Source organism: Tenrec ecaudatus, chromosome 3 (genome assembly GCF_050624435.1).
Source record: "Tenrec ecaudatus isolate mTenEca1 chromosome 3, mTenEca1.hap1, whole genome shotgun sequence".
In the NCBI taxonomy this organism is placed as follows: Eukaryota; Metazoa; Chordata; class Mammalia; order Afrosoricida; family Tenrecidae; genus Tenrec; species Tenrec ecaudatus.
The window spans coordinates 207,739,142-207,763,894 of NC_134532.1; the positions used below are offsets into that span (position 1 = coordinate 207,739,142).

Here is a 24,753-nt window from a genome sequence, read left to right on the forward strand (position 1 = left end):
TTTCTTTTTCTATTCATTTATTTTGCAAATCCTTGCCCCTTGGTTCTCGCCTCCACTCTGCCCCCCACCCCCATCCCCAAGTTAATTTCAGTGTGTATTATTTTACTACATTCAAAACACCCATTGCCATCAAGTGGATTCTAACTCATAACAATCCTGTAGAGCCCCATAGGGCTTCGAAGGCTCCAATAATGACAGAGGCAGACTGTCACATCTTTCTGGCACTGAGCAGCTGGTGGATTCGAATCACCAACCTTTTGTTAGCACACTGCTTCACCATTTAGAGTTCCTAAATTCATAGCAAAAGCAAAGCCAAATCCAATGTTGTCTCATAGCAATCCTACAGGGTAGGGTAGAACCGTTCCCATAAGGGCTTCTAGGCCTGCAAATCTTTATGGAAGAAGACTACCACATCTTTCTATCACGGAGCATCTGGTGGGTTAGAACTGCCAACCTTTAGGTTAGCAGGGAAGCATTTTAACCATTGACCCATCAGGGCCCATTGAATTCATCGCAGCTCTCATTTATCAAGTCAACCAACACTTATTAGATGCCAGCGCTGACAGTAAATAGGTTGGCACGGGACACGAGAAAATAAAAAGACAAGGAGAAGCCTTCTGGGTACTCACAGCCGACTACAGGTTTGAAAACAAGCAGGATCATCTTTGGGGGGTATTGCTTAGAAGTGTTCTGGCCTGTCAGATGGCTATCAACACCGTGCTAAGTTCATCAGAGTGTAGGGCGTTCTACACAATTGCAGCTCTTCGGACAATAGCATTTTTGTGACATTGTGTTTGCAGTCTGATTGAGGCCATAAACTGACATGGATGATGCTTTCTGCACAGTTTGAGAGATTTGGATGTTTTTTTCCTCCCATTAACAAGTGCTTTCACCCCACACCAGGTCCATAAAATTCCTTCTTGGTGCCACAGTGATTTGATCTGAATGCCAACAGAGCAAGCTAAGTCGTGCCAGGCTGTTGCAAAACAACGATAAAGAAAGAAGTCATAGACATTTAAAACTGGGACACAAATCCATATTGGTTCTTGCCTTGCTCAATCCCTGCAGTGCAGAAGCTGAATTCTGTATCCCTCCCGACTTTTTCATGCAAAACCTCCCTAGGAAGCGCTTGTTCTGGCTGATGGCTGACCTTCAATCCCCTGGACATTGACTGTGAAAGAGACTTTGTTTGTGGATGGTAAATTATACCTAGGCATTACTCATATCTCTAAGTCATAATGCATCTTGATGAATTGTGGTTTACGACTATCTTTACTTTCTTTTTAGTCATTCATCTGGTTCATTTTTGTCATTCAACTAAAAGTTCTTCAATGCTCGTGTAGAGCAGACATTCATGATTTTTAAAAAGTTTTCTCTTTATTGGTTCCACGGGGCTGCTAACCACATGGTCAGCAGTTCAAAACCACCAGGTGCTCCGAAGGAGAAAGATGAGACTTTCTGAGCCCATAAAGAAAGAGTGACAGTCTTGGGGACCCACAGGAGCAGTTCTACCCTGCCCTATGGGGTCCCTATGAGTCATAATGGACTTGATGGCAGTGAGTTTCAGTGGAGTTGAATTATAAATCCAATCTGTGCTCTCCTCAGGTCTAGATAAGCACCCAACACCACCACTATTCAATGCACGATCAAGTAGACTCATTCACTTGCTCAACAGGTACGTGTGATCTCAAGACGTCACCCTCATAAGACAAGCTGCGTCCACTGGGAAGCTGTATAGAACACACACTCCCTGTATGGGGGGAGCACTGGGATACACTCTACAGGCTCAGTTCTTCCTTCTAAATTTGAATTCGTGGATATGCTTCCACCGCTCTGTCTGCCTCTACCTTTCCCGGGTGGGGTAAGTGAAGAGGCAGAAAGAGGGGTGTTACTTTAATGGGGTTCACTCCCTGTGAAAGGATCCTCAGGAGTGGGGAGACACCCCTGCAGCCCCGTTTTGCTGTTGTGCGGGCACCCACTGTTCACCCATTCCTTCCCCCCTTTGTGCTTGTGTCCACTGACTGATGCTTTCCCCTTCGACCAAACGCTGGAGTCAAGGCCATTCCAGCGTCTGCCGACCTATGTACGCAGAGCAGACCAGCATTCCATAAGGTCTTCACTGCTGTGGGTTTGGGGATGCACATCACCAGACTCTGGGGATGTTTGTAACCACCAACCACTCAGCTTGCAAAAACAAGAGGGAGTTCTGAGGGTTATAAAACATGCACTTGACAACCAATATTAACCACTAGTGAGACATTGCTCCCATCTCCTCAGCCTGGAATTGCACGAATGATCGCCCTGGTTATGCACTCAAACGTGCTCGCAGTGGCCAGGGGGCCGGGGGGATTACTTCCTTGGATTGCAGAAGATCCCTCACCTCACAAATTCATCATCATGAAAAGGGCACGCTGTAATGAGCCACTGTACTGAGCATGCCTGGTGGGCCGCGCGTCTTCTCAGAAACAACAGTTTGAGAATGATAGAACAGTTTCCGCCTTTCAAATCCATTGCCCAGCACCAGCTCACCAGGAGCGCCACTATCCTCTGGGTAGTTGGATATGCAGTCTTGGTCTGGTCAGTTGATGTGCCCCTAGAGGAAGGACTGTCTGTTGGGCGTGAGACTAAGCGATAGAATGGATTCTGCCGAGAGTCCAGCAGGATGTGGGCAGCCAACATGCTCCCGGTAGATGTCAGGAAGAGAAGGATATCAGGGTTTAGTTCCGGTTTGTAGGAATTTCATGTCAGTGCTGCATCGGGGAATCTGTGAGGACACTTGGGAGATAGCCCAATGATGCACCCCAAGAGTCTGCACGGTGAACAGCTGCAGTCTCATCTCTATTGAACAGGGCTAACGAACCTGTTCGTTTATACGTGTACATTGACACCAGTCAGTTTATAGCGAAGGAACCATGGTGGTGGTGTTGGACAGGCATTGGACCGCTGTCCACCATGGTGGGGCTCTAACTCACCGGCCGTACTTGGAGTAAAATGAGGCTCTCTGCTCCGTGAACATATCTACAAGACTCAGAAACCCTTTCTAGGGCTGCTATATGTGGGAACTGGGCTGATGGCATTGAGGGGGTGGTGGGAGAGGGGAGTTAGAGAGCTAGAGATAGGGATAATGTCCATGTACGGTTCTCAATAACTTACTGTCTTCATTAGTCCTGACTCACAGACACCCTGTAGGATGGAATAGAGCTGCCCCTGTGGGACTCCTAGACTGCAAATCTTTCTAGGAGTAGAAAGCCTCATTTTTTCCCCTTAGATTTCAAACTTCTGACCTTGCAGTTAGCAGTCCAACACACTATGCATTATAGCTCCTTGTAGATATAGAATGTGTAGACTCGCAAACTCACTGCCATCGAGTCAAACCCGACTCATAGTGACCCTATAGGTCAGAGTAGAACTGTCCCTGTGGGTTTTTGAGCCTGTCGCTCTTTATGGGAGTAGAAAGTCTCCTCTTTTTCCCCTTGAAGTGGCTGGTGATTTCAAACTACTGACCTTGCACCCAGCAACCCAATATGTAACCACTACAACACCAGGGCTCCTGCAGAATACATAGAGACAGAGACTATCTATCGATATCGATGTAGTTACAGGTATAGGCAGGAATGCCTGCCTGCTTGCTGGGAACATTTAATGCACGCCACTGCTAATCAAAGGGCTTGAGGTTCATCCCCACCCAAAGGCACCTTGGAAGAAAGGCCTGGTGATCTCCTGAAAAGCAGCTGTTGGAAATCTCGTGGCACACAGCTCTACTCTGCCACGTATTGGACGGAGGTGGGTCACAGCTAAACCAACTGGCCCATGGATTCTCTCTAGCTGTAGACATGAAGCCTATAAATGAATAGGCCGGCTGTTTTCTTGTCCATTCTAATCCTGGCCAAACCCATGTCTGCAGAGTAGAATATTCTCCTGACTGGACCGTTCTGGAAGTGGATCACCAGGTCTTTCCTCTAAGTGCCTCTGCGTGGGTTCAAACAGCCAGTCTCTCCGGTAATAGTTGAGTGCTTAGTCTTTTTCACAACTGCAGGACTCTATCTATAGATGCTGCTGTGTGTCATAGGGTCAAAAGCAACTCATAGCTTTGAATGAAGTATAAATAGAGGAATGGTTACGTGTTGGGCTGCTAACTGAAAGGTCAGCGGTCTAAACCACCCGCCATGTTCATAAGGAGTTACAGTCTGGGAAAGCCTCAGGGGAAGTTATACCCTGTCCTATAGGGTCCCCGTGAGTCGGGACCAACTCATTGTCAGGGAGTGAGTGAGACCATATAGATTAAAAAATAAATTGTCACAGATTGACATGTAGCTACACGCAGACATTGATGTAGATAAAGAGCTAGACCCAGGAATGGTTCTTATCTGAATGGGGTTCTCTGATCAGAATTCAGTTGTGAAGGAGGTATATTACTACCTGTCCCCATTGGGCCCATAGACTTAGAGGATGCAGAGATGTTTCAAATGAACAAGAGTGCTGGAATGTGGTCCAGGGACCAACGGAAGCCAAGGTACCTGATTCTTGTTTATACTCCAAACCTTGACTTCATCACGGACCTGCTAGAGCCGAGACCTTGGGGAGTGAGACATGGAAAAGGACACCTCTCCAGGTGTCCTCTGTTTGAGAACCACTGTGATAAACACCAATGGGATTGTAAGAGGTGAGCCTCACTAGCTTGATCTCTGGAAGTCAGGGCGAGGCTCCTTTCTTTCCAAAGTTTGGAGCAGAAGGAGGGGCATTACCAAGATCCATACAGGAGCAAAGACAGACATGAAGAGCGTCCAGAGGGGGAGGCTAGAGAGCCCACATGTCAGTTTGGAAAGGACATACCAGCCGAAGTGCCCCAGGGACTTCCTCATATAAAGACCAGTCCATGTTTAATTGCTCCCAGTTTCAGAGCAGACTAGATTGTCTGTAGGTCTTGGCATTTCTATAAGCTTCAGACATGGGTTTCACTTTCCCTTCCTGGGTCTGCTCATTCCAGGAATGCCCATTAGATCCTGAGCAGGTCTTTGAGCCTATTTCAGGATCTACACCTTGGATCTTGAACCTTACATGTTTTGTTCTTGCTGTTGATATTGTTGTGTGCCATTGAGACAGTGCCAATTCCTAAGGACGCATAAGGATGAAGAACTGCTCCACAGGGTTTCCTAAGGTGTAATCTTTAGTCTTTTCTCCCACTGAGCCATTGGCTGGGCTCAAACCAACAACCATTTGTTTGCTGGTGATTGCTCAACCATTTCATCACCAGGGTGCCTACCACTGAATCCCCAACTTCACATGGGTGTTCTGCTTTTTTTTTAGTTTTCAGTCATAGTGGAATGGATGATGGTATGTCTCCGATGTTGAGCCACCATCTGCTGGCCAGTTGACCATAATGTCATGGCTCTCATGTTGCTATGACATAGGACAAGTTTGAGTAGAACTTTCCAACTCATAAGAAAGTCCTGGAGATTTACTTCCAAACTTGCTCTTGTTGTTACATGCCATCAAGTCAGTTCCAACACATAGTGACCCGACACACAACAGAACCAAACACTGCCTGGTCCTGCACCATCCTCCCAATTGTTCCAGTGCTTGAGCACATTGTTACAGCCTGGGTGTCCGTCCACCTTGTTGAAGGCCTTTCTCCTTTTCACTGTCCCTCTTCTCTACCAAGCATGCTATCCCTCACCATGGATTGTTCTGGGCTGACATGTTCAAAGTACGTGAGATGAAGTCTCACCATCCTTGCCTGTAAGGCGCACTCTGGCCACATTACTCCCCAGACACATTTGTTGGCCCTTTTGGCAGTCCATGGTACTTTCAACATGCTTCACTGGCACTACCTTTCCAATGCATCGATTCTTCTTTGGTCTTTCCTATTCAAAACCTACTCAGTGAAAACCTGAGTCTAATGATGAACCAATCCACTGCTAATCATAGTATGACTCAGGACCTGGCAGCATTTCATGGTGTACCATGTCATCAGGAATTGGGCACCGAGTCAGTGGTAGCTGATAACAACCCTGTGCCTTCAGAATAGAACAGAAACATGTCTGCTTTGTCTCAAGCATCCCCTCGGTTTCTCAGATGATGTAGACCAGACATTTCTTCATTCTCTTGTATGGGGGCTTGCCATGAGTCAGAGCAAACTGAATGACAATTGACAACAGGATGACCTATGGACTGACAGGATGAAACCCCAACACCTACCTCTTGAAGGTCCTTGTCTCCACTGAGTGTTACCCTCCTCTGAACAGTACGTTTGCTCCGGATCCAGCTCACTGGGCTCCATTAAAGCCGGAGGAGATGCTGCCTTGATTTACTTAAATTGGATTCTTTGTCTGCCTTGACTTTATCACCTTGGAGCTGCACTGTCATTTAAATTTTATGTGTTTGTCCTTATTTCTTTGGACATTGTTGTTGTTTTTTTTGGTGGGGGGGAGTGTTTTCAGTGTTCCATGGGCCCTCTCTGTTCGCAAGGATGGTGTTTGTTTCTATAAACAGCCTGTCCCATCTGACCTCCATCATCTTTATGGCCTTGTATGCTGTCACCAAGACTCAGGCCTGACTGCGGTTTGTTATGTTTTGACAGGAGATTGTTATAAAGCCAGGGAGCATGTCTCAGCCTTTGGCTTGCCAACTTTCTGCTTTACGGGAGCCATAAACCCAGGCAGCTAAAACATTCCCTCAAAAGAGAGAGAAAGTCTGATAACAAAAGCGTGGGGTTGTAGAAGAGCGGGTGGGAGAGAGGAAGGAGGGAGAGAATGTTGAAGAGATATTATTAAAGTAGCAGAGTACATAATAGCAGTCATTCAAATGTAAATCATGCAAAGGAAATTCAGAGTTTCCCAAGACTTGCGAAATTAATCGCAAGCAGGCTGGAGCAATGTACCTAGACTTATGGCCCAGGCTGGTTATCCACTGTGGAATCTGGAGTGAGTTGGGAACCTTTCCTGGGTGGGGCTAAAGAGAGAGAAGAGGGGGTACACATGCCTGAGTTCCCTGAATTCTCTGACTGGTCTTCTTGAAAGTTCATTTACTAAAAGGCTTAGACGTATCTTGTTTCACTTTGTGGCATCCAAAATCTAAACTCACTGCAATCGAGTCGATTCCAAATCTGAGTGGCCCTAGAGGTAAGGCTCGAACTGCCCTGGTGGGTTTCTGAGACTCTTTATGGAAATAGGAATCCTTCACTTTCTCCCACAGAGCAGCTGGTCGATTTTAACTGTGAATCTTGTGGTTAGCAGCCCAACTGGTAACCACTACATTTGATCAGGAAGCTAAAGTCTGTGTCCCTGCTTTTCTAGCACCGCTGTGTTCTCGGCGTTAGATACTATCAAGTCGATTCACACTCCTAGTGGCCCTAAGTACAAGGGAATGAAGCATTGCCCCATCCTGGGTGTCGATCCAACTTGTTGAGTCTTCCTCTTTCCCGTTCCCCCTCCACTTGACCAAGCATCATGTCCTTCTCCAGGGACTGATCTTTCCTGAGGACATGTCCAAAGACAAGGATTCCACAACCTTCTTTGAAAGAAGTGTCCTGACTGTACTTCCATCCAGACAGATGGATTTGTTCTATGGAGTTCAGTGTTCTCCTCCAACACCACAATTCCAATGTATCCATCAATCTTCCTCCACTCTTCCTTATTCGTTGTCCAACTTTCATGTGATTGAAAATCCCATGGCTGGAGTCAGGCACACCTTAGTCTTCAAAATGATATCTTTGCTCTTTAATAGTTTCAAGAGGTCTTCTGCAGCAGGCTTGCCCAAAGCAATCTGTCATTTGCTTTCTTGATTGTTGCTTCTATGAGCACGAGTTGTGGATCCAAGCAAGATGAAATGCTTGATGATGTCATATTTCCTCCATTTACTATGATATTGTTTATTGGTCCACCCGTAAAGATGTTTCTTTGTCATGTCGAGGTGTGTTGTAATTACACAATTTCATGTCAACTTGGTAAAAGAATGAAGGGGTGGAGTCTAGTCTGTCAATGAGGTCACAGTCTGATGAGCCCTCATTGTGGGCGTGGCCTTCTCATGAGAATTCTGGAAACTTCCCCTTTTGAGTCTCCCATCAGAAGAGGCAGGCCACTCTCTCTCTCTCTCTGCTTCACATTCCTGTTGACAAGCCACATGGAGCCACACTGATGGCAGCCAGAGCCCTGGAGGTGTGTCTGCTGCCATTGGACCCGCAGGACTTTCCACCTACTGGCCTCTGCTCTTCCTGCATTCGGCACCATTGCATGTGCTGGGTGAGTCCAAAGAGGAATTCATGGGCTAATATTGGACATGGATAACATTGAATTTATGGACTTAATCTGAACTGGGCTGGGATGTTTTATTGATGCATAATTACTTCTTGCTAGAAAGCTCTCTCTTACATATATATGAGTGTCTCTGGATTTGTTTCTCTACTGAACCTGGATAAGCACAAGGTGGAATCCCTTTCCCACTGCTTACCCAAACATTGTGTTGCTTCTGTTCCTTGAGTATCTTCCTTTGTTTGCTGCCCTTTATTCCATTTTCTCTATCACTTTCTTTCTTAGTGTCACCCATTAATGGGGTACCCAGCGTGCACAGGGTGTCAAGTAGCTACAGGTTATTTCATCCTCTTACCAACCTAGTAATAGTAAGGATAAAATAACTAACCATTGTCAACATCTTCACCTGTGCCAATGTAGAGTTCAGTCATTCAGCAGACACACTTCCAGCAACCCTATGTGATCCCTGCTAGTCTTTCTTCTGAGATTGTCGCTCAGTGCAACAGGATACAGTTACCCTCCCTAGAGATTGTTGGCCTAAACTGAGGGGAGCTCAGAAAACCTTTGGACAAATTCCATTGGCCTTCTGATCCATTTTCTGAGAACTTTGGATCCCTCTTGTATGCAAATCCAGGCAATACTCTATTCCTAATAGGCTCCATGGGGTTGCTTGCAAGGACCAAATTGGTGAATACGGAGCCTTTGCTTTGAGGTTTCCCATAAGCCTCTGGCCACATTGTCATCAACCAATGCAGCCGCTTGGTGTGTATTTCTGTTTAAGGACACCTTATTTAATATTTCTATTGTTGGTTTATTGACATTGGACCCATCGTCAACAGCAATAGCACTATAACACCTGCCTGCACGGAGCTCATTTAAAGCATGCATTTATCCTGAGAGGCCACTTCAAGGCCTTGCATTAGGAACTCTAGACCCTACTGCAGAAGGAACTGGGGGCTATCACGCAAAACCCATGGCACTAGGTCAACCATAAGGCGGAGTCCTCTTACTCTGTCTCATTTCAGAGTGGAGTGACTGCAGTTCTCCACTACTCTGTTCAACTCAACGTGTGGCCACAGAAGTCCTGCCAGTATTGATGATAGAGTAATAAGCCAGCTTTCTGACGCAACTTTGATCATTATAGTACTTTTGGTGAGATATTCCCACCTTGTGAGCACTGTTTTCCATGCAGGCAGCCCTTGGATTATGAACCAGTTCCTTTCCTAAATCTGTGGAATGTATATGCGAATTGCAACATTATGTACAGTTCCTATCTAACATCAGTTAGTCCCATGTTTGACTTAGTGTAGAGTGTACTTTCCAATGGATAAAAATCATTCCAGAAACCCTTCCAGATCTACTGAAACATCTTTAACATAACCATACGGTAATACTATTTTGATACATGCCAACACGTAGTGCCCATTTGTTATTACAAATCTCCGCATATACCTGCACTTTTTAATATGATGGGCTCTACAAAGCTTGGGGCCACAGATATATATTGGGTGGGCTGTTGCTTAAACAGACAGGATGGGACACATGGTTGTGTCACTATAACTGATAAGTAAAAGTAAATATTGTGGAATTTCAGGGCAAGGGGATAAAGTCTGGCCCAAGGCATGGATTACAAATGACTCTCTGTCATCTTTACAACATGACAATGATCTAGGTAACATTCTCATCCCCATTTTGCAGCTGAGAAATCCAAGGCCAGTGTGGTTAAATAATTGGTCCAAGATCACACAGCTACTGCGTGGCAGAGCTACTACATGGGACTCAAGTCCAGCAGGAAGATTCCTGAATCCACACTGCTAATCCCATAGGCCACTCCTGGGAAGTGGCCAGACCCAGTGAGGTGTGAAAGGAAGAAGTCCAGGGGCATCCCTGGGTCTCTTTAAGTTCATGGAATCAGCAGAGAAGATAGAGGTGGGATCCTGAGAGAGGGCAGAGCTGTTCCCATGCCCCTGGCACCTGTTCCAGGCTCCTGTGATCCAATGCATGCCAGGGATACCCCGTTTCCCCCATCAGAAGCTCCCCTCTCTGATCAGAGTCAATAGAGTGCCCTGGGAGACCAGCAGTGCCATTTCACATGGGCTCCCTCTTGGGGAAAGGAGTATCATAGCTTCTAAGGAAGTCCAGCTCCAGGAAGGGATCATCAGGTACTGGTCAAAGCCAGGGGACTGTCGTGGTAAGAGATATTGGTGGGTCTGCTCAAGCTCTCATACCAAGTGGCCAATACTGAGTCCACTCGTGTGTGATTCCAGAACCCCTAGCATACTGGAGGCTTCCGTCTCTCATTGAAATCCTCAGGTTTTGCTGAAATCTCACACACATACACCCCCGCACCAAGTTTTCCCATACTTGGTCTGGGCTGCCTTTAAAGTCTTGCTGCCCACGCAAGCTCACACAACATTGAATTCGCTGTTGGACTGGTTGTTCCCTCCCTTGTAGACAGCAGCTAAGGGTCAAAAGCACAGCCCTCGGTGGACTGCTGTGGAATGTGAATCCTTTCCTCTTGGACGACTGCTCATTTCTCAGGACTTTACTTCTCTCTAAAATTCCAAGCCCCTGGAATGCTGGCCTGGCGTGCAAAGGGAAGCCTGCTTTATGTTTGTTTCCAAGAGGTGTGCTTTTGTTGACCAAGCCAGACAGTAGTCGAATTATGTACAGATGCACCATAAGGGAGAAGGCCATCAAAAGTAAGCAGTCTCCCGTGAGAAGCTTCTTTGCCTAGCAAAACTCAAAATTAACTTTAATCCCAAAATGCATCTTCTCAAATGATGGTTCCCTAATCCATAATTATCTAGCCTAGTACACTCAGGTGTGAGCATTCCAGATATGAGGCCATAAAACCTGATTTTCCACTGCCTGGGGTTTGGGCTGCGTTCAAAACCCATGTGTATGCAACTGGTTTGAGGTTGGCAGACTCTTCAGGTGGATATGCCAAGTCCACACTCATTCACTTGCTAAACATCTCTTCAGTAGCTATTTACATTATGACTGCAAGAGTGATTCTGAAATGATCAGGACCCATGCCCTGCCCTCAGGGACTATAGTCCTTAAGGGAAATGCAATAGAGCAGTGGAAATGCCAAAAGGTAAGGCCCGCAGGATATGCATGAAGAGGTGCGACTAAGTGTTTAGATTCACAAGACTCACATGCTTCAGAGTAGTACGGCCTTCCAGGGGTTTTCAATGACTGTGGTCTTTTGTAAGTAGATCAGCAGCCCTTGCTTTTATGGAGCTTCTAGGCAGAGTTGAATTGCCATTTAGTTAGTAGCCAAGTATCTAACCCTTCACATCACCCCAAACCTAACCCAAACCCATTGCCAGCAAGTCCATTGAACCTCAGAGCTAGCCATGAGTTACAGAGCAGAACTGCCCCATAGGGTTTTCTTGGCCATTACCTTAACAGGAGCAGATGAGCAAATTGCCTCACACTGCAGCGCTCAGTGGGTTCCAACTCCTAGCTTGTGCACTTGACCACTAACCTGAAGAAGGTAGACTGCTCACAAGTAACCAGCCTCACTGCTGAAGAAAGGCCTGGTGATCTGTGAAAGCAAGATTGCAGACAAGGAAGCCCCACAGAGCACAGGAACACATGAGGTTCCTTAAGTTGGCATCCATGCAACAGTCATAGGCTTGTTGGAGGTCCTTAATGGAGAGCACATCGCTTCTGAGGGAGCGCTCCTATACTGAACACGCAGAGTGCTAACTAACCAAACCAAGGAGTTTGCGTTGCCTAAGATGCATGTGAAAGTTGGATGTTGAATATGGAAGACTGAAGAAGAATCAATAAATGTGAAGAGCATGTTCTGCCAAAAGAACAAACAAATCTATTTTGGAAGTAGTACACGCAAAAAGCATTTTCGAATGGAGGTTGGTGGACTTCCTCTCATTTGCTTTGGACTTGTTATCTGGAGAGACCAGTCCCTGGGAAAGGGCATCTTGCTTTGTAAAGTAATAGGACAGTGACAGAGAGGCAGAGCATCCATGTGACGGTTGCAACACTGGGCTTAATCACAACGATTGTGTGGATGGCACAGCACGGGGCAGTGTTTTGCTCTGTTGTGCATATGAACCATAACCAACTTGATGATGCCTAAGAAAAGCAACAACTCACCAGTTTATCATGGAGTTCCAAAAGAACAAACAAATCAGTCTTGGAAGAAGTACAGCCAGAATGCTCCTGGGACGTGAGTCCTAATCCTACACACTTTGGACATTTTCTTAGGACAGACTGAGAAGGTCATTGGGCTTAGTACAGTGTAGGGGCAACAAAAAAGAGGAAGGACCTTAATAGGTTGGATTAACACAGGGGCTGCAGCAATGGGCTCGGGAATAGGGACAATTCTGAAGAATGTGCAAGACCAGGTGCTGTTTCACTCTGGTGTACACATGAATTGGAACTTGATAGCATCTACCAACAAGAACAACCAATTTCCCAATGTCCATCAGATGGATTCTAATCCCAGGCAGCTCCCTGTGTGTCTGGGTAAAAGGGTGCTATTCTGGAGCTGATAGTAATGAACATCTGTGCTATGCATAGCATGGTCAGTCTCGGTACCAGCATTTAGCCTGTGCGATCTTGTAAGTAGTTCGAAAGCTCACTGAATTGGTTGTCATTTTATTCACATTTGACGGATGAAGAAACTAAGGCTTGCTCCCAATCACAAAGTGTGTAGATGACACAGCTGACTGCAACATGGACTGCCATGGCCACCTTAATAGAAAAAGATGGGGAGGGTGATTATCAGGCAGATGATATGTAATGTCATGGTGACTTGAAGTTGCCTGGGAGTTCATTGAGCATGGGAGGCAAGGCGGGCCCATCCTGCACCAGGTTTTGTTGAATGGGAGTCAGTAATGAGCTTACAGACCTTTCTGGGAGTACATAAGATGATATTTTCTGCTCCCATAACGATTTACCACCTCACTGCCACGGAGCCCGTCCTGACTCATAGTGACTCTATAGGGCAGAGCTGAACTGCCCCTGGGAGCTTCTGAGGCTGTAAAGGCTTACAGGAATAGAAAGTCTCATCTTTCTCCCTCAGCGTGGCTTTCCGATTTGAACTGCTAGCTCGGTGCTTAGCAGCCCAACATACAACCCCCCTTGCCCCATCAAGCTCTTCGGGGTTACTTCTACACAGTCCTAGTGTACAGAGGAATCAGAATTGACTCCATGACAGTGAGCTCGGTTTGGGATCACCAGTCTGGGGTAGTTTGTTTCTCTTTGGTCAAGTGAATGGATTCGGGGCAAGAAACTTCAGAAAACCGCAGACCACCTGAAAGTGTCCGAAGTGCACAGATGGTGTGAAGCAATCACCGCATGAGCTGATGTCTCCAAAATTAATCATTTACTGTTGTCATCTGTGTGCATCAACTTTGCGAATAATCCATTTTGCGATCCAAATGGCAATAAAATGCAAAGTTCGAAAATATCAAGTGAAGTTGTAGTTAAGAGAAGCACTACCTGAGCAGAGAGAGGACCAAGATAGTATCATCACTTTGAAGGTCAAATTACTGCTACCCCGGAAAATAAAATAAGGATTGAACTTTCTCAGGTCTGCCCTGTTGGAGAACATTGGGTAAGCCTTCTGTATGTCTTTCAGCATCGCTGCCCTGATGGTTTGCAGCCATCACATTGGCTCGGACTCATAGTGACCTTCAAAATGGCGCCCAGCTATCAAAAGAGATAGTGTCTGAGATCTTAAAGGCTTGAAGGTAAACAAGCAGCCATCTGGCTCATAAGCAACAAAGCCCACGTGAAAGAAGCACACCAGCCTGTGCGATCATGAGGTGTTGAAGGGATCAGGTAGCAGGCATCATCATAACAAAAAAAATCGTATAGTGAATGAGGGTGAAGAATGCAGAGTGGAGATCCAAAGCCCATTTGTGGGCCACTGGACATCCCCTTACAGAAAGGTCTCAGGGATGAGACGAGCCAGTCAGGGTGCGACATAGCAACAATGAAACATAAAACTTTCCTCTAGTTCCTAAATGCTTCCTTTACACACACACCCCCAACTATCTTGATCCCAATTCTACTGTACAAATATAGCTAGACCAGAGGATGTACACTGGTACATATAGGAACTGGAAATGCAGGGAATCTGGGGCAGATGATCCCTTCAGGACAAGTGGTATGAGTGGTCATACTAGGAGGTTGAAAGGTGGGTAGGTTGAAATGGGGGAACTGATTAGAAGGATCTACATGTGACCTCCTCCCTGAGGGACAAACAACAGAGAAGTGGGTGAAGGGAGACGTTGGACAGGGCAAGATATGACAAAATAATAATTTATAAATTATCAAGGGTTCATGAGGGAGGAGGCAACAGGGAGGGAAGGGAACATGAGAACCTGATGCCAGGGGCTTGGTTGGAGAGCAAATGTTTTGAGAATGATGAGGGCAGTGAATGTACAAATGTGCTTTACACAATTGATGTATGTATGGATTTTGATAAGAGTTATATGAGTCCCTAATAAAATGATTTTTAAAAGTTCATGAAAAATGGAAGGCAGAGACCGCTAACTTCCCCCAGGGCCACTTTGAACCCCCCTCATCTCAGAGAAAGAAACGCTGATGCTGGTGCTGTGGGTGCGCCCCTTCCTTGGGAAGCTTCTATGGCAATCCATCTCGTGGGGGCTTCCTTCCCTTTACTGACCCTCTTCCCGACCAAGCACAAGGCCTTCTTCCAGAGACTGGTCTTTCATGACGCTGTGTTCGTTCAAAGTCTAACTGATCTGCACACCAACCATATTCCACATTACATAAGATCCCGACTTGATTTGGCCCATTGCCCACTTTTCAGGGGAGAAAATATATACGCAGTAATGAGAACCTTTTGTACAATAGCCGATAATCCAGAATAAAGTGGAGGTATCTGCTTTTGAGCACACCCTCACCCCCTGATTTATTCTTGTGATTCGCTTTGGGAAACTCTGGGATAGAGTATGATGCTGTAATTAAAGTGAATGGATCAACCGCATATTCAATTATAGCTAAAAATATATTCTTTAATGATACAAGGTAAATTCCTGTTAAAGATGGATGCTTTTAGTATGATAGCATATCTAAATTAGCAAAAAGCCAGTTATACTTAATGATACATGTTTCGTGGAAGCATGTCCGTGACTATCAATCTGTAATAAAAATGTTCTGTTAAGCTGATAACAAAGATGACCTGGTTGGGGGGGTAGGGGAAGAAGGCAGTGAGGCAGGAGGCTAAAAGGTGCTCAGAGGATCTTTAAACCTATTGTTATTTTTAGGTATTGTTGAGTCGCTTCTGACGCACAGTGGTGCTACATACCGCCCAGCACTACACCATCCTCACCATTGTTCCTATGTCTCAGCCCATTGTTGCAGCCATGGTGTCAACCCATCTCTTCAGGGTCTTCCTCCTACTCCCTGCTCCTCTGCCTTACCAAGCTTGATGTCCTTTTCCAGGGCCAGGTCCCTCCTGGTAACTTGTCCACAGTATGCAACACATGATCTCACCAGCCTTGTTTTGAGGGAGCATATCGACTTCAACATCTGGATGCCAGAGGTGGGGAGGACCCTGAGGACCATAGAATTTTTCTGTCCCTGTGTCCGGAATTTGGATCTCCTATCTTGGGGGTCTCCTTCATTGAGACATTAAAACAATGCACATGCCCAGTGGACACTGACTACTCCCTTACCTATAACAGCCCCACCTGAGAGGAAGGTGGGACGTGAGGTCTGACCCTGTCTCTGGGGAGCAGAGGAATCAGACCTGGGAAAAGCAGTGAACCTCTGACAAGTATTGTGAGCTCTTTCTGCAGCAGAATTACTCATGTCATTAAAACAAAACAATATGAATTTTGGACATGGACATTGATTGCTAAAAGCAGTAACAAGTTCTATTTTATTGCACCCTAGTCATTGTACTAGCTGGCTCTGAGGTTCTTCCTTAAATGGAGGTGTGGAATCTAATCAGGGGTAACCTAATTATGCTTATTAAATAATTGCTAGCATTTTCTATTTTGTTCTTCCCACATATGTTAAGTGCTGTTCATAATCACTAATCAGGAGCTGATCAGAATTATCTCAAGTGGAGATCATCCCTACTTGAATCCAAGAAACATTGCCAAACATAGATTTATTTTTTTTTAATGTGGAACTATCTAGGAGCGCATTTCAAAACCTCCAGACCCCACTGAGCAGGCTGCACTCCCATCGATGGCTGGCATGGCTTCTTTGGGCACATGGGCGATTTCAAATGGTCATGTGCCATCAAGATAGCCTCCATCCAGTTTCTTTCTTGATTTGTAGGATTTCTATTTCCATGTCAGCATAATGCACTCACTGATTCCCACATTGAGGTAGGTCAAGACTCCAGAGTTTAATGAGGTTCTGTTTACAACGACAGCTCAAGGGTCAAATTTCTGTTTGGACTTTCGAGGTACTGCCGCATTAGCAGAGCTGCATAAAACCCCAATATTGTAAAGTTAATTTATCAGGTAATTCTCCTGTCTGAAATAATTCTAAAAGCTCAAGAGTCGCTTATCCTTATTCCAAAAAAATGTCACCTAATTAAGTTCACATAGGTATGGTTACTTCTTTCCATTGGCTGGAGATCGACAATTAAGCAGTTGCCACATATTTAGCATCAACTAGCCGTTAAAGTAGTTGATCCCTTAGAAGCCCCCGTTTTGAGTGGGCCTTTGATAGTCACCAGCTGGAGATGAAGACAAGTTTATCACTGAGAATTTGTCTGCAGCCACCCACTGATTCCAGACACATGTGTAAACCCATTTTGCTTGGAATAAACCAAGCAGTGGGTGTATGAGCTGAAACAAAAGGACTCCTGTTTGGTTAGTGGTTACATGGGAGACTGCAAATCCCAAAGTCAGCCGTTGGAGACCACCAGCTGCTCCTTGGGAGAAAGATGAGGCTTTGTGCTCCCGTTAAGAGCCACAGTCCTGGAAACCCACCTGGGCAATTCCACCCTGTCCTATAGAATCACCTAGAAGCCGTAATGAACTCAGTGGCAGTGACTTTGGATTTTGCAAACGTGGACATGAACTGAAGTCCTCGTTGCGTGACTCTTAAACATTTCCCTTCGATCTTGACTAGGGAATGCGTACATTTTCTGGAGCTGGAGACGCTGTGAAAGGTTTGGACTTAAAGCTCGGAACGCTCCAACCTTTCACCACGCCACCGTTCTTGTGTCTTGAGACCTGTGAGAGCTGGAAATGGGCCGGGCTGCCTTGTTTCTCCAGAACAGAAACCGTGTTCTTTTTTTGATGTTCTTTGAGTTTGAGAAGAGGAAGCAGTTCTGGGGTCCCACAGAGAAATCAGAAGAGGCCAGATCAAGGCCTCACGGTGGGTGGGGTAGGGTTTCCCAGTGAAATTCTTGTAGGGCAGCCCTGGCCACCCAGAAAGAATCATCAGGTGTGTTGTCCTGGCGGCTGAATGTTGCAGCGGTCCCACCTGGGGCAGAATGTCGTCTTACCACACACCAGTCACTTGAGTTAGTCAAAAGCATTTGAGCGTCCCTTCTCTGACAGGTTGCTGCTGCGCCTGGCTGTGGGTGTTTGCTGGTTTCCCTGTACTATGGGGGAACAAAACAATGATGCTGTACAGCTGGCTATGCGACAGAGAACTTCAGTTGTGTGTCAGTGGTGATGAAGAACCATGGGGCTAATCCAGTCATGTTTGTTTGTGGCGACCCTGCTCATGTAAAAAGTCCTTGGCCGGCAGGGTAAAATATTTCCCCCCTCTGTCTCCATGTTGATGGGTTATGGGTAGGCCCTACGGAGCAGATTCCAAATCGTTGAATCCCTCCAGCTGATGTCTTTATGGTAACCAGCTTTGAGTTGGAACATTTGAGATGCATTACACTAATTTGATCTGGTGTGCAACGCAGAGAAAGGATGTCAGTGTTACAAAGTGGCCCTTGTTGTATGGGCTGTGCAGCTGTGTAAGGGACTGGTGGGGTCAAGTGAATCTTGCTTGACTTTTATAGCAGCTAATGACCCTGCCCTTTGGTGAATGAAGCTGAATTGCGGACATCTAAGAAGGTTTTAAGGGGTAGGGCAGGGAGTGGGCCTGACAGGGGGTGGGTTATCAGATAGGTGCCCGGGAATACTGAGTACACACTCGTTGGTGGATTTTAACCTGCTGTCCAGGTGAAGCCATCACCACCGGCATGGCATCCTCCGGGCATGAGACATTCCCATTGGTGTGCTTTAGTGACCACGTCAGCAAATTCTCTGCCCAGGTAGTCCTTCGAGAATTCATTTTCTTCCAGGCCCATCTACAAAGGAGCTATAGATCCATATGGAACGGATTAACACTGATTCTTTTTAAATGAAACTAAATATTGTAAAACATTCGAGCAGAGATCGGAAGATCTTTCCTAGCTAAAGCTCCCTTTCTTAGTTTATTTATCTTAAGTATTATTTTTGTCTTTCCGGAGGCATTAGGTAGTGGAAGTGAGCGATTTATTAAAATCTTGAATTGCCTAAGAAGGACTCTGCTTTCAAATCTGCACATAAGCAAAATTCCTCCTATTATAAGTTGGGATTTCATGGTAAGAGGATTTCAAACCACAGCTGAAGCAAGAACTTGTTCAGTGTTGCTAAGCATCATATATCACAAAGGCCCAGCTACTTACACAACTATTCAAACGAAACAAGGGCGGGGCAGCACATACAATCTGGAAGAAGACCAATTCCAACCAAATGGAAGGTATCACGTTCTCTTAAAATGAGACATCTATGTTCAAGAAGTAACTTCTCCAGCCCCAGCAGTGGACAGGATATTGACAGTTGCACACGCAGGGGTCTTGTCTATATGGGGATTCCCATCAGTTGGTCAACATCTCCATTCTTTAAAGCCATTTAAAGTCTGTAATATTTTCAAAATTACAGACTCCAATTAGTTACTTCTAAACTTTGAATTGGAAGTTCTAAACTTTGGAACTTCTAAAGTTCTAAAAATTTGAATTGGAAGTTCTAAAAATTGGAACTTCTAAAGTTCTAAACTTTGTCTTGGAAGAAGCAAGGCCACAGTGCTCCTAGAGGCAAGGATGGCAAGACTTCATCTCACATACTTTGGACGTATTGTCAGAAGAGACCCGACCTTGGAGAAGGACATCACATTTGGTACAGTGAAGGGGCAGCATAAAAGAGGAAGGCCCTTGACAAGAGGGATTGACACAGTGGCTGCATCAATGTCTTCAATCACAGCCATATTGTGAGCATGGTGCAGGACCAGGGTTTCATTCTGTTGTGCTAAGTGTTGCTATGGGTCAGAACCGACTACACGGAGCCAGACAACAGCAACAACAAACGTATACTCTTTCCTTAAATAGCTTTTGTTTTTCTTTTTCATAATGACATTCCAGGATCTCTAGAGGAGAGCCAAACAAGTCTGCTATGCTCTTGGAATTGTTATGAAGATTCTACAAGAGATGGCCAAACTACTCCGCACACCACAAAGCATTCTATATTGAACTTAGTATTATTATATTAGTACATGTTTTTTAACTGGCTTGTAACTGAACCATGGAAAAATTTGCATCATTTTCTGATGTATTTTCTTTTTTCAAAACATGTTCATTTAGATCATGTGAGGGGGCTTCACAAAGTACACGAGAACAATAGGATTTAAAGATAGGAATGTTCCACAGATTTTGAGAGCCCCTGGTATGTGTGATCCAAGAAAAGAATGTGTTTTCTCCCATATATTATTGACTTTCAGCAGACACAAAACCTAGAGAAATAATGGCACTAACTTCCTGGCTACTTGGGGATTTTATTTCACTGTTATAACCCAAAAGGTTATTTGCCTATTTGCTGAGAGAAATTTGCTTCCTGGGAAAGGACATCATATTTGGGCAAGTAGACGGTGGGCCATTAGCAAGGCAAATGCTTCATGCGATAGAATGAGACAACATCTGCACAAAGCAAACCAACTAATATGAGGACCAACTCACTCCAGACCGGGCAATGTTCTGGTATACCGCCAGAGCTGACTCTCAGTCATACTTTCCAAATGTTATCTGGCCTACCACCTCCTTTTCAGTGAAAAAAAATTACTCAGCATCCCTCTGAAAATTAAAAATACCCATGTGATAGCCTATAGACCAGTCTAAGGTGTAGGTATCTGCTTTTGAAGCCTTCCCAGATGTTTCCAGCGGGGGTGCTATCACCCACTTTGGGAAACACTGCTCTCAAGGCGGAGGACATATGGTTTCTTGGGATGATTGGTGTGGCATGGTAGGAGAGTGCGATGGAGTTGGATGAGCACCAGTGTCTACTGCTTGTTTTAATGGTTTGTTTCTCTCTTTCTTTCCTAGCTATCGGCAGGACCCTCATCCCCCGATACTTCAGCACTGTGTTCGAAGGAGGAGTGACCGACCTGTATTACATTCTCAAACACTCAAAAGAATCATACCACAACTCATCCATCACGGTGGACTGTGACCAGTGTGCCATGGTCACCCAACACGGGAAGCCCATGTTTACCAAGGTACAGTTCAGACTCTGTAATACACTTTGCTTTTTTCCCTCTGGGCGTACTGAAGAATCATCACTTTGGTCTTCCTATAGAACACTGAGCCATTTTCTAATACCTTTCCCACCAAGAGATCATCTTTGTGGCGTGGCGTGGTTGGATATGTCTAGATACATGTGTGTGGCCTGGAGCGCAGGAATGTCAAAACGGGATACTGCAGCTCAGTCTCAAATCTCAAAAGAAGGTCTACCCCACTGGTTGCTGAAACATTTTGTTTTTGTGTTAAAAGGATTCAGCTCCTTGGGCGATGTTCTCCTAGAGTTGTGGGGTGTTTGACTTTCATCACCGGCATTTAGCATAAATAAATAAAGCAAAATTCAAATCTTAACATTCCAATAAGAAAAACAAATTAAACAGAACCCAAGTAGCCATCATCTAGAAAAGAAAAATAATATTAAGGGCTACAAGGTTTCCATGAATTCAAATTTGAGCAAGTTCTGAGATTTGCCAGCATATTCCTCGATCTTGTTGGCAATTTTGAATCTTTGTGGAGTCGCATGCTGATGCTAAAAAAGAAAAATCAAAAGCAAAATAAATGGTTATCAAATGTGAATCCAAATTACCAAATACTATTAATATTATAGTGTCCTGATTTTTATCAATTGAATAAAACGTTCTCACTGCCACTGAGTCAGTTTTGACCCATAGCGACTGAACAGGACAGAAAACAACTGCCCCTATAAGTTTCCAGGAATTTAAACCTTTACAGGTACAGACAGCCTCTTCTTTCTCCTCTGGAAAGGCTGGTGGTTTTGAACAGTTGACTACCAGGGCTCCTTGATTTCATCCATAGACATTTTAAGCAGGAAGTAGGTCTGTTTCTCTTTCCTCCTGTCTTAACAGTTGGCCTGTTGAAACTTCTTTTTGTTTTGTGTTGTGTTATTTTATTGTTTGTTGTTGTTGTTTGTCAGTTCAGGACAAAAGTACTTTTTTTTTTCAAAATCATTTTACTGGTGGCTTGTACAACTCTTATCACAATGCATCCATCCATCCATGGTGTCAGGCACATTTGTATATTTATTGCCCTCATCATTTTCAAATCATTTGCTTTCTACTTGAGCCCTTGGTATCAGCTCCTCATTTTTCCCTCCCTCCCAACAGCCTTCTCCCTCACAAACCCTTGATAATTTATAACATTATCATTTTGTCATGTCTTACATTGCCCGACGTCTCTCTTTACCCACTTTTCTGTGGTCCGTGCCCCAGGGTGGGGTTGTCTGTAGATCCTGGGATCAGTTCCCCCTGAACTCTGAGAGAAGTCCATGAGTGGAAGGGACTTTGCCAAGAGGAAAGAACCTGTCACCTGGATGCCTTTAATACATCTCACATCATCTTGGAGACACAGAATAAATGTTCATAAAGTGGTAGGTCAGATGACTTCCAGCCATCACTAGTGTTCATGACCCTGAGCACTGCAGACCCTTCTTGACGGCTTCCTTGTTAATTTTCTCTCGACTTAGTGTTACTCTGACAAGCTACAGAAAACATACCAATCCTTCATGCTTCATAGGGAATCCAATTCCCACGCTGATGAGCTAAAGTTTTGCCATAGCCTTCTGAAAGGAAGGCACGTGTTTACATACTGACTCCACTACTGCTTTCCCCAGCTGGGATTTGTCAGACGCGGGGGTAACTCGGCACAGTTTGTTGCTCTAGAGAGAAATAGACTGCTGTCCATCTGGGACTTGTTTGACGTCCACACCGAGCCTGTTCTTCGGATGAATGGAGAAAATGCAGCACAATCCAAATTGAGAAACTGAGATCTCCCTCCATGGCATTCTTCCATCAAGAATCCCGGGGTGGTGAAAACGGTTTGTCCTCAGCACACTGAGCATTGGCCGTTCTTACCCACCCACCGGCACCTGGGTGATCTCTTCCCATAAAAATGGCATCCAAGAACACACAACGGAGCACAGATCCTTGGCACATTGGGTCCCCGTGAGTCAGAAGCAAAGGATTGACAAGTGGGCTTGGGAGTTCTGTTCTGTTTTGTACTTGTTCTTACACTGGAAGCCCTCCGCTTGGTGGCGGATGCGTATTTCCTTCAGGCAGACAAGCCATTCACTAGGAAGCACTGCGTACCCTGTGGAATACTGTACCTTCTGTCCCTAGTAACCCTTCCTTGACTGGAACTTACTCTCACTCTTCTCCATGCCACTGTAGCTGCTGACTCCTGAAGTGAATATCCCCATGCTGTCGTGAAAATATCACTTTCTGGGAAATGGAGCTCCATGTGGACTTAATCCACAAACTAATTACACACATTTATTTTGAGGAAAAAATTTTTTAAGATGCTGGGGATATTTTTCACCCACTCTTCATGGTTTTCCTTCTTGTGTTTTGCTCTTTGTTTGTGTTCATTCCTGCCCCTTGGAGACTATTAGACAACCCAAAGAATCCTTCAGCAGTGTCTCTCGCTCTTCAATGAATTAAAAACACATCTCGATATAATAAACTACGATGATGGTTTCATGTAACAGAGTGGACTATCAGAGTCACAGAGATACAACAGAGAGAAGAATCGCTCAGAAGCCAAGTTTCCTTTTTCAGGGGACCCGCTAGCAGCACATGGCATAGTGTAGCACCTTGGGTGTAGGCAGCTCCCCATTGTTCTCATTTAGATCTCCAATAAACTCTAATTCCATAAATAACACTTGATCTTTGGGTTCTGAGTTGGCTTTATGAAAATTTGGTCAACCAGTGAGCCCAAAATTCAGCCCCTTCCGAATCAGCAGTAATATTTAATATTCCTCAGGAGTATAGTGCACGTTTTGCAATTTCCTGATCCCGGCAACATTATAGATTACAGATAAATATGTAATTAGAGTTTTAAGACACAAATTAGAAAACCTCTCTTTTATGTTTCCTATTTAGAGTCAAATAGAAAACAAGGCTTAATAATCAAAAGTGCACGCTTCAAGGTTCTCAGAATCAAGGACCCTCAGGTTATGTCTGAGGGGTGAGCGAGGGCAGACCCTAAGGGAAGCCCTTGGGGTGCATTCTTGGAGTTGTTCAGTTTTACAAACTGGGAACATAGTTATAGGCATTCCTGCACAAGCTTATCACCTCTGTGAATATAGGTTTATGTTCCTTTTCTGGCAGCCACTATTTATTATGGAATTATTTATTACTGGGGAAAATACCGTGGAAGTACACCAGCCAGGTTTTCTGCATGCGTACTCACTTCTGTTTTGGATCCCTATGCCCTCCTCCTACCTGAGCAAGTCTATAGAACACGTTATACTCAGGAGATTTACACTTCGTGGGTCTAGCCAGACCATAGGCACAAGGAGTGAACTGTACAAATACTCTACATCTGTATCTCATATGCTGTGGTGCTTCGTGGTATGCAGCTAATGGTTAGATTGTTAACTGCAAGGTCAGTAGTTTGAAACCACCATTGGTTCCACGGAGCATTGTGTGTGCGTGGGAGGGGGGGTTAAAATTCTTGAAAAATGAGATTTTCCCAAGAACATTTTGAAACCCATACACACACACAGAGTAACTCTCAACTTGATAGCACACATAATTTTTCACAAATTCTTTGAAGTCTTCTAGCATATATATTATGACTGAGTAGTTCAACCTTGGGTACCAACATAAAAGATTATTGTAAGGATGGTACAGGACCAGGCAGAATTTCACTCTGCAACTTGGTCGCACCTAACAATAGCTGTGTGTGTGTGTGTGTGTGTGTGTGTGTGTGTGTGTGTGTGTGTGTGTGTGGAGAGAGAGAGAGAGGCACATTTATATATGTGCACTTCATATGTGTTTATTGTATGCATGTAGGAAGCATGTATACATGCATGTACACATTGATATGTGCTTTCGGTAAAATGCAATGAGCTTCATGAAACCATCACCTCAAGGCACTCTCCCATGCAGACTGTTCCAAACATGAAGTCCAAGGAGCTCAAGCAACACCCCTGCTGGGAAAGCCTGCCCTGCTTCCTAAAGG

The 24,753-nt window shown here is 45.0% G+C and overlaps 1 protein-coding gene across 7 annotated transcripts in view; it reads left to right on the forward strand.

Moving 5' to 3' along the window:
• LDB2 (LIM domain binding 2) overlaps positions 1-24,753 on the forward strand; it is a 423,583-nt gene that overhangs the window by 307,850 nt on the left and 90,980 nt on the right. For all 7 annotated transcript variants that reach the window (XM_075544501.1, XM_075544503.1, XM_075544502.1 and 4 more), the window contains exon 3: positions 20,578-20,750. In XM_075544501.1, the coding sequence (XP_075400616.1) occupies positions 20,578-20,750 (173 nt within the window). The remainder of the gene's footprint in view (positions 1-20,577; positions 20,751-24,753) is intronic.